Below are 10,546 nucleotides of genomic sequence, written 5' to 3'. Positions count from 1 at the left end.
CAGGCTGCGGACGGATACTTCAACTATACGCGCCAGCAAGCTGAAGAAAGAGAGAAATATTACAAAGTAACAAGTGGGGTAACGTCACAAACGCTCCGACAGATATTAAATATCACTTCAATCAATATAGCGACTACACAAATGCCTCGATGTTGAATACGTCGCGAAGAGTTTAGCGGCGCCGTGAACAGCACTCCTACACGGAGCGGTAGTTCGGCAATACCCGCAACAAAGACCAGCAGACGAGCGCAACCTCCGTCTCCTCGGCGGGCTCCATTTTAACTTCTTGCCCAGCCTGTACCTCACGTGTCCTGGACTGTCTTTCTCACATGACCCGTGTGTTTGTCCCCGTGATCAGCACTTCCATCTCCGTATTTCAGTGTCGCTGAATATCACGTTTTTAAATCTTTACCTTCATGGATATGCTTGAACAGAGCTTGGACACTCCGACGAGGTGAGAATGCGTCACTTGCTCGTCGCCCTAGTTAATGGCTCCCGGGCCCAGACACCATCTTATAGCGGAGCATTTACTATCATTTAACATGCAAGTTTAATTTACAACTATTATCAAGTTTGCTGCACGCCTTACTTAAGTGCAACGGATGGTGGATGTTTTTAATTATTAGCGTAGCACCTAGCTGTTGCGCTTAATACTGCAGGTTGCGGTTAAAGTCGATGCATTTATCTTGATTTTCGCTAGCTGGCTAACGCTAACTAGTTAATTTTGTCCCCTGCCCTGCCCTCGCTTGCATCAGAAAAGCTCCTTGGGCTTGCTGGCTATTCCGGAGATTGTGGTTTGTTCTGCTAATTTTTGCTGTGCTGCTCCATAAAGCGTTTACAAGCACATTTTATCGTTGTTCGTCGTGGATGTGTTTTATAGGCTTACGAACCTTAAAGCTCAGTTAATCAGCTAAAATGAGTACAGTTGGTAGCTTCTTTAGGTGCTAGCTGACTAAGGTTTGGATGAATGTGTTTCAGTCCATTTAGGAAGTGTCTTGAAGCTGCTCAGGCAGGTGCTAGTCAAATAAAAAAAATAAAATAAAATATATATATATATATATATATATATATATAAATATAAATTTTTTATTATTATTATTTTCATTTCTCGGTTAACGCGGGTCTGGTTTGTGTGTGTGTGTTTGCAGGAGGGAGGGTTACTGTTCTAATGCAGATACTGAAATGCCTTCCTATATGGGGATTTTACAGATGAAAGTCACACAAAACTCTCGAAGAAGGCAAGGGGTTAAGATATATTGGGGGGGGGGGGTATTTTGCAATATTTGTTTAATTTGCAAACGGCAGTATTTTACATTTTCCTTTGAAAAACATGCTATGCCAGTTAACCTGTTACTGAAGGGAATGTTTGAGATGGGTAGAAATGCTTTTAAATATGTATTTCACATTATTTTGACACTTGTAACAAGAACTACACTAAAAATATTCTGACAGCCGAGAACACTTGGAAATGACCATCTGGTAATATTCAGTCGTTAATGACCGATCAGAGTTGTGTTGCCTGGTCTCATATGTCCAGTTGTGTCAGAAGAACCGTGCTAAACTGAGATGTAGATTGAGATCGCTCTATTCAAAGGTAAAAACTGTCCTTGAACTATAATCATGAACATCAGTGATAGTATTAGGTATGCAAAGTTGCTTCTGTCTAATTTTAGATGTTAGACTGCATGTTATTATATTGCACAGCTCTGATGTCATTTTTCTGACAGTTCTTTAATCTTTAGCAGTTTAATGTTTAATCTGTACCTGTTCTTTAATCTTTAATCTCTCTCTTGCATATTCTGATCCAGTCACGACAAACAGGAAACTGAGGAAGTTGTTCAGTTGCAGGAAGGTAAGTTTTATTTTGTCCTTTTGCAGGAATTACATTTTGTTTTTGTTTTGTTGGGTTTTTTTATTTTAAAAAATGTCTGTGTGTGTTTGTGAGACTGGAAGAAAGAAAAAGGAAGAAGAGAGTGTGTGTTCACATGTTGGGTATGCAAATCTAAAGTCTGTTTAGCTGCGTACAGAATATGGTGCTACACAGGCAGTTGTCAGATTAATGCAGTGGTTACAAATAGGTGTTTCAGTTCCTTTACACAGCAGGATTAAAAACACACATTCATCTGGCCTGTTTGAATCATCATGTATTTTTCCCCCTCATTTACACAGTCGTATTGATGACTGCTGTAGAGACTGGTCTCATGTTTGTTTAACTACAGAACTGTATGTCTGTCTGAATGTGTGCTCGTTCCTTAGGAGAGAGAGTGGGGGCAGAGGAGCAGGCTGCTGTTACCATTGCAAGTGCCCAGCAGGCCGCAGTGTTCACTGACCACAATGTCCAGTACCAGTTCCGCACAGAGAACAGCGGTGGGCAGGTCAGCGCAGTGTGTGGACATTGTCCACTTCTCTAAAGCTCCTGTCTGGATGTTGTAGAAACTGAATCTGTTTAAAGATGTGTCTGGTTTGTTTGGTCTTGGCTTCAGATTTTTATTTCCCACAGTGTACCTGTTTTATTGGCGTATGGATGAGATTATTTGACTGATCAGTTTACATCTAAAGTAGTAAAAAAAGACCTACAAGATCTTTAATTACATGTTCGGTAGTGATACTCAAAGATCTAATCTCAAAGGCCCAGGGCTGTTTATTTTTTAATGAAGGACTGATTCAAGAAGTGATATGGAAATATGCACAGCTTTGCTTTTTTTGTCTGACATATACTGTTGCACAACTCATAAAAAGATAATGTAATGGCCAAAAGAGAAAGAACCAATTACTGGAGTTTACTGAGATTGCATACTTCTCTGGTTGAAACATATTTGCAGAATTTATGAAAAAAACGTATTCCCTAAAGCACTGAAAATAAACATTGTGTCTGACATAAGACCATGTAAGTTTGTGATGTGCTGCACATATTTTATATTTTAATTTTTTTGTGTTTTAAATGATAAATGCTTATTTATTTATTTATTTGTTTGTTTATTTAAATAATTCAGGTGACATATCGTGTTGTCCAAGTGACAGAAGACCAGTTGGAGGCAGCAGGAGATGGAGGAGCTGCAGTCAGTGTAGTGTCCACAGCTGCCTTCACGGGGGCCCCACAGGTTGTGTGTGTGTGTGTGTGTGTGTGTGTGTGTGTGTGTGTGTGGGTATGTATGTATGTATGTGTGTGTAGTGTCCGCTGGTGCCCCACAGGGGTGTGTGTGTGTGTGTGTGTGTGTGTGTGTGTGTGTGTGTGTGTGTGTGTGCTATTCTGTGATTTTACCCTTATGCATAATACTTTGCTTGTTGTTCTATGTAACCAGTGATTTATTCTCTCTCTCTCTCTTTTTTTTTTGGTTTAGGCTGTTATTCAGAACCCTTTCAGTAATGGCGGCAGTCCCGCAGGGGAGACGGTGGGTGGAGAGACACGCTTCGCTTACTTCCCTGCTGCTACTGTCAGTGACGGCACGGCCACCGCTGTTTCAGTGCAGGCAGCTGCCGACACCACGCTCACGCCAGCTGCAGGTCTTTTTCTGTGCCGCCATCAGTTATGCACCAGTTACACACCAGTTAGCTTCTCAGTTAGGCTAACACTGCTTTCAGTAAATCAGCAACCACAATAGTGTAAAATAATACTGTACTGGTGTGATGGGTGTGGCTGCCTGTTATCTAAACCCTTTCCCTAGTCATTTAAATCCTTATCCAATGGTCATTCATTGAGCTGTGCTTCTTCTGTAGGACAACTATTTCTGCCTATGAAAGAAAAAAAGATAAGAACAGATATATAGAAAATTACTTTCACTGTACTGTGTTCAGTGGGAGAGTATGTTGTAGTTTCTTGTATCATACAATGTTAACCATTGTTTAGAATATTAATAAATGCAGTTGGGATGATCATGGTCACAATCGCATGTTTTTCAATCGCACACTTGAAATAAAAATTCTCGCATCTATATTGTTGAAGGTTTTGAAGCATTATCTGGTTGCTTTAGTGTCAAACCAGAAAGGATGTATTATGGGCCTTCATGTCAGTAAATATCTGTCCTGGTGGAAATGGTATTGATGCAATTGATGCATTTATTTGAAAATCTGCCATGCTAAGTCAGTCCCCACTGCAACACGTGTCTGGCTTGTATCTAATACAGTCCTCTTTTTCTGTCTGTACCCAGGTCAGTTTTATGTAATGATGAGTCCCCCGGACGTGTTGCAGACTGGCACGCCTCGCACTATTGCCCCACGCACACACACTTACTCCACGTAAGTATGAGCCATGGGTTTACACGCACCTCTCCCCTCTAACATGTCTACTTCTTGCGTCCGTCCGTCCCCTTACTGGACACCTAAGTAGTTCGTTCCATGTCTCACACTACCAAAGTGAATAGAATTACAACCGCATAAACATTCACGTGTGGAATTTTAACAAAGATTATAGTGACAACTGGCATATAGAGTTTTATTTCTGACATTCTGCCCATCAAATTGAGTGCTAAAAATATTTACAAACCTTACAAAAAATAGAGGGGAAAAAATGTGTCCTACTTACCTACCTGCCGTTCCCAGAGACTTTGGCGAAAACAAGATGCTTCAACATGGCAGTTCGAACTGGTGAGGAACACCTCCTGCTTCCCCTCCCCCATCCCCCACAACCCCCCCCCCCCCCCAAAAAAAAGTAGTTACCGAGCCTTAACTTCTACTGCACTAGCCTGTAGCTGCTGCTTCGGGCCTTTTGATCGTAACCCGTCGACCATGTCGATGTTAACACTTGGGTCTTTTTTTCCTAGGGTGGCTGGTACTTGTGTTTGGTTTCAGGTTGACCAGTGTGCAGAGTGCAGGGTTGATTTTTTTTTTTTTTAATCCAGCTTGAATAAACAGTCAAAGATAAGTCTTTGATTTAATGTTTGAGTGAATGTTAAACCCAAAACGCCCTGTCTTACTAAAATTGGATCTGCAACCTTTGTAGAATGATAGATTTAGTGTGTGTTTTGTAACAAGACTTTGTAGAACTATAGATTGTTTAGTATGTAGGTTTTGTTACAAGACTTTAGCAGGCAAGGTTCTGCATTCGTGTTCAATTTTAGCATTATGACTAACAGCACCTGCTCACCATTTCCTGTATATCTTGGCTTCAACAGGAAGGTGGACGGCCCGAGAGCACCACGTGATGAGCGAAGAAGAGCACAACACAACGAAGGTAAAACTGCAATGATGAAAGTAAACTCACCCTATAGAATACACTTCAAACTTTTGTTTACCTAGTATACATTACTAATAGATACAATATTAATACTACAGATGCATTTTCAGATGAGTAGGCTGCCAAGATTTTATTTATCTTAAATAAGATAAATAACAAAATATAATTACGTACGGAACATGACAGCTAAAGTTGTCAAATTTTCCTAGAATTTGGCAGCAGCTGAAATCTTGTTCAGTTTTTGCCCTTAGATGTCAGTATTGTATACCTAATATAGCTATATAATCATCTTGCACTGCTCTTTGATAATCTGAATTCATAATATTGTTGAAAAGTGGACTTTTTACATAGTCTGGTTTTTCTGTGCAGTGGAAAGAAGAAGAAGAGACAAGATCAATAACTGGATCGTCACACTGTCCAAAATCATCCCAGACTGCAACATGGACAACACCAAAACTGGAGCGGTGTGTACACACACATACTATTTCTTCTGGATGATTGTTAACAGAACATATTCTAGGCCACAAAACATGGTATTTTCCATATGTTTAGTCAAATGTAATTATTTACATATATTACATATATTTTCTCTGTGTCTCCTCATTACATGTGTATACACACACACACACACACACACACACACACACAGAGCAAAGGGGGAATACTTTCTAAGGCGTGTGACTACATTAGAGAACTCAGACAGAGTAACCAAAGGCTGCAAGAGAGTTTCAAAGAGGTGGAGAGAGTGCAGGTGGACAACGAGCTCCTAAGACAACAGGTACCCATCACCCTTCATCACAGGAGGCCTTTGTCCTAGCCGAATTCCTGCATGGCATTGTGGGGACATGCTAAAGTTAGATCTGCATGTCACTTTGCTCCAGATTGAGGACCTTAAGAATGACAACGCACTGCTCCGAGCCCAACTCCAGCAGCACGGCCTTGAAATCAGCGGAGAAACTACGACACAGTGATAGATGTAATGGAACAGTCTGGCAACACGACCTGTCAGTAAGACAGCCTCATCGGACTTCAGATGTTTGGTAACTTGGGTAGAATAAGAATGCTTGTTTGATATTAACACACGTCACCAGAGAGAGACTGGACAAAAACTCAGTATAAAAAAAAAAGAAAAGAAGGAAAGATAAAAAGCACACCTCTGTCTTCATCTCATCTTCCTTTTGGCTTGCGAGAGCTCGACCAGCCGGACTTGGCAGCATTCTGTGTGTCTCCCCTCTACCAGAACATGCCTGCCTGGATGTTTATGTAATTTGAGTTTTCAAATTATGAACCATGTAATGGGTGAACAATTCCTAATGATCATCTTTTGTTTGAACCAGTGGGGTTCACTTTTTGGTTTGTTTTGTTTAATTTCCTTGTAAATGTTACTACTGTCTCCATCGTAATGGATATTTTTTTCTGAATTATTTATTAGTTTGCAGGAAAAAATAGAAGGAAAACACCAGGAATGAAAAACTTTGGTTGTGAGGCTTGAATGTCACAAGTTTGATTGCCTTTCTCCTCAAAAATACTTTAAAATCAAATTAGGGTAAATGTTTTTTTGTTCCTGAGCATAGTAGACATGTACTTTTAGCAATTTTTCTTTTTAAATAACAACTCTCAGCTCGGGATTGTAGCATTTGGTGTTTATATGTTTGCAGAATGACCATGGTTATAATGTAACCAAATTACTTCTTAGTTGGATATACAGTATATAGGATCTAGATAGCAAAAAAAACAGTACCTTTTAAAAGCTACAAGTCTAAATTTGGTTCAGGTCTACTTATAGTTCAGAATATAATGAAATTAAGTAAAGAATATGTAAATAGCTCAGGGTCTGGAAAGGCAAAGAAGTAAAGTGGTATGTTGAATCTGTTGCCACCACTTATTTTTAACCCATATGTCTTTTCATATTACTTTATTTTTTTAGTTACAAGGCTGTCCCTTTTTTGCTGATTTTTTCCAAATAAGTCTTCCTCCATGTATTCACACATCAAGACGAAACTTCACAGGGAGACCGGCTCTTGGAGTGCACGTGGCATGAGCAAATTTGGGAATTCGGTCTGTGCCAGTGACGGGTCCTGGATTACGTCCAAATCCCCAGGCCAAATATCGTACTAATTACATTAGCGTGTTAGAGGCTGCCATAGACCGCACAGAAATGCTTTCTGATGACCCTACTCTCCCCCTCTCTCCACCTGCCTTAAACAAGAATGCAAAATTACTTTGGCATGGTAACAAAAGAATACATTTGCTAGAAACCTTAAATGACATCGGGATGCAACTGAATGTGTTTTCAAACACTGACCGTTCATGTTCTCGATACCCACATTTTATGTCTCATCTCTGTACTAAAGGCATTTTTCTCATGCTCTTCATGTTTACAGGAGTAGGCTTGAAATATTGGCTAAATTTCTCGAATATAACAAGTTTGCATATTATATTTGGAATTAGTATGGAAAAACCCATATGAAGGCCTGTGCCTCAAAACAAGTCTGACTGCCAGAGTTCATCAATCTAACATAAACTAACAAACTTTGCAAACAGGAATGAAAAATGACACTCAACTAAATCGCAGAGGTTCATGTTTTAAAAATGTTCAAAATACCTTTAAGTGTCAAAACAATCAAACCAAAAATGACAACAAAACTAATCTTTAATTCATGCATAAAAGAAAAAAACATGGGTGCCAACAGTTGAAAAGTTATGATTTTTCTTGTTCTCTGTCTGTTGTATTTCAGTTTTATAAAGCATCATAAGGATCGTGCTGTTTCCAGTGTAATTGCACAAACGTAACCCAGTTGCATAAAACACTTGCAAATCATTTTCTAAAAAATTTCAATTTACTAAAATTATTTTTTATTTTAAACTTGGTGTCCAAAGTGTGTTCTGTGGGATCTTTGGACAATGAATCTAATGAAAGCAGTCCTCATAGATGATGTTGGGTTATTTTTTTTTCTAATTTTCTGTCTGTTTTTATATTCATTACATTATCTTTCCCTGCTCTGAAATATCTCTTCTCTAAAAAAAAAAAAAAAGGACCGAACACAGATGACCTAGAAAAATAATCCATACGTTGGCGGTCAGGGCTTTGTCCATCTTCAGTCCTGGGATGCTTTGTGATATTCTTTGCATTGTGTTTTTCCATATTCAACACACCCAATTCGACCTACAAATGGATAATTACGAAATTAGTTTTTATAGTGAGAAGTGACTTAGCCGTCCGGATCAGTAAAACATTTTACTTTTTTTTAAAAATGAGAGGATAAGCAAGCTTATGAAAAGTGTCATGTGAGTTATCACAAATACAACAGACAAGTAATAGCCTCTCCTACAATTCATTCACTTCAAAATTGTATATAAACTTTGCTCAAAAGACTTGTGGTCTTCCTAGAAGGGTAAATTCTCATGTAAGGAAGATCTTCAGCAAGAGGGCTGTTAAGCCAACTAAGAGGTTAACTCAGAGGTTATGGCCATTTCATTAGCATGTTTTCTACCAATTGTACAATAAAATTGTTATATTTATACTGTACAGAGGGTGCATTACTTTTTTAGCACATGACTGAAATAGTAATGTGCAGTTTGTGTTTACTTAATTTTTAACAATGGATTATGCAAACAGTGTAAGGACAAGTCTACGTAGAAATGTTTCAGAGACCTAACTAGTTTTCAAATGTAGGGTTGCATATTAACAAGTGTTGGTCCTTAACTTGTTAAATCATGTACACTCACTGCATTCTAAAACATTTTTTGACTTTCTTTAAGGCCTTCAGCATTACTGAACACAACTATCTTGATAAATCTCAAATTATTTGGTTTATGTGATTTTTTGTTAATACAGTTGATATGTTTTATAAAGGAATCAACAGCTGTTATTGTTAACTTTCCAAAGATTTGATGCATGATTTGGTGGTAGCCAGGGTTGCCCGGTCTCCCTGTATTGTATTCATATTAATCACTAAATTATTGTCATTAAGCATTATAAATGATAAGTTGGAAGAGATTTTGGTTTTTGGTAGAACATTTAAAATATCTCAATTGGCAGATGCCAAGTATATTTTTAAAAGACAATTACTGAATGCTGCAAATTGAGTCAAGCAGTTTTCTTGTGCTTTAAAATGAAACCAGAGGTGAGATAATACTTCAATAGGCACATCAGAAATGTGATTTGGCCTCTCTCTCTCTCTCTCTCTCTCTTTCTCTCTCACCCCCCCCCCCCCAGAAATCTATCTAGTGTAATAATTGTCATCTGAAATATTTTCATACTTCAGTGAGACAAGAAACCAACGACTTCTGTGAATTACACAACATATAATTACATGCATCACATTTTCTCATCTCGTGCTCAGAGTTCTTAGGAATTGATACTCAAGAAAGAGAAGAAAGTGAAACTTGGAAATAAGTGTAGTGTGTGTTTGGTTTATTGAAACAAAAATATAAGCATTGCTAAAGTTTTGCAGTATACGTCACTGAATACATCACTATATAGCAGAGCTATATAAGGTGAACCAAATGAAAGACTTCCCTAGACAGTTTCTGTTCTTAAACCTGGTAAGTGCTTGTTAAAATATCCTGTTTACTGTTTCTTTGTTGTTTTTTGTTTTATTATTATTATTATTATTAACAATGACAGATTTATGCACATGGACTGGCTATTTTCATGTTGTTGCCATAGTCTTTTCATAGTGTGTAATTAGATGTATTCTTGGCTCTGATATGACTTAATTTGATTAAGTCTTGCTGGAATGTCAGCACTGAGTTCTTTTCTTACTTGGATCTTTTTGGTTGATTGTTTTATTCATAGAAACGGTTAAGGATGTGGGGGAAGTTATTAAATGCAGTTATCACCAAACATCTCCTTAAAGCAGTTTTCTCAACCCCAAAGACTAGGACAGAGTCATAGTCCGGGCAAGTCCCGGTTCTATAACCACCTGTTAGAATTTCTGCATTGTAGATCAGTCAAATATGTTGAAAGAAAAGGATCAGCACCATGACAAAAAGATGTCTGCGTCAATAAACAAGTTTATAAATGCGTAAATGTTATAAATAAAGGCTACTCATTTAACATGTACCTGGCTAAACTAAATATGTAATTCATTAGTTATTTCACTGGTTTCTGCCCTCTTAAATATGTTTTTATTTAAACAGCCTAAAAAGTAGCCTAAAGTAAATTTAGTCTTTAAAAAAGAATACAATATTGAGTTTCACAATATTAATTGATGTATATGAAAATAAAATTACAGATAAAATACAGCAAGTACTTAAAATACAGAAAGGCTGATTCACAGGTTTGACTAATTGTTCCTCTGGGTCACTATCAGAACAATCCCACCGCATCAGAGCTTTGAATGACATTTGTCACTGGGTAATACTAAC

General features: G+C 38.1%; 1 protein-coding gene and 1 long non-coding RNA gene across 5 annotated transcripts in view; one reads left to right on the top strand and one right to left on the bottom strand.

Moving 5' to 3' along the window:
* LOC118241804 (uncharacterized) overlaps positions 1-41 on the bottom strand; it is a 106,004-nt gene extending 105,963 nt beyond the window's left edge. The window contains exon 1 of the long non-coding RNA XR_004776365.2: positions 1-41. This exon is cut by the window's left edge and continues 94 nt beyond it. This is a non-coding gene — a long non-coding RNA (uncharacterized LOC118241804).
* On the top strand, positions 21-8,702 carry usf2 (upstream transcription factor 2, c-fos interacting). Of its 4 annotated transcripts, none has more exons than XM_035528922.2 (12): positions 21-454; positions 1,149-1,238; positions 1,809-1,852; positions 2,257-2,375; positions 2,994-3,101; positions 3,342-3,504; positions 4,149-4,236; positions 4,540-4,584; positions 5,112-5,170; positions 5,543-5,637; positions 5,823-5,951; positions 6,055-8,702. In XM_035528922.2, the coding sequence occupies exons 1-12, from the start codon at positions 417-419 to the stop codon at positions 6,142-6,144; spliced, it is 1,068 nt and encodes a 355-aa protein (XP_035384815.1). In that variant the 5' UTR covers positions 21-416; the 3' UTR covers positions 6,145-8,702. The 4 variants fall into 4 exon arrangements, with proteins under 4 accessions (XP_035384815.1, XP_035384816.1, XP_026867336.1 ...); XM_081705910.1 differs by lacking the exon at positions 21-454 and adding an exon at positions 488-794; XM_035528923.2 differs by lacking the exon at positions 1,149-1,238.
* The last annotated feature ends 1,844 nt before the right edge of the window (positions 8,703-10,546 follow it).

Source organism: Electrophorus electricus, chromosome 2 (assembly GCF_041902795.1).
Source record: "Electrophorus electricus isolate QZ-2024a chromosome 2, ASM4190279v1, whole genome shotgun sequence".
Lineage (NCBI taxonomy): Eukaryota > Metazoa > Chordata > Actinopteri > Gymnotiformes > Gymnotidae > Electrophorus > Electrophorus electricus.
This window is presented reverse-complemented; position numbering and strand designations above follow the sequence as displayed.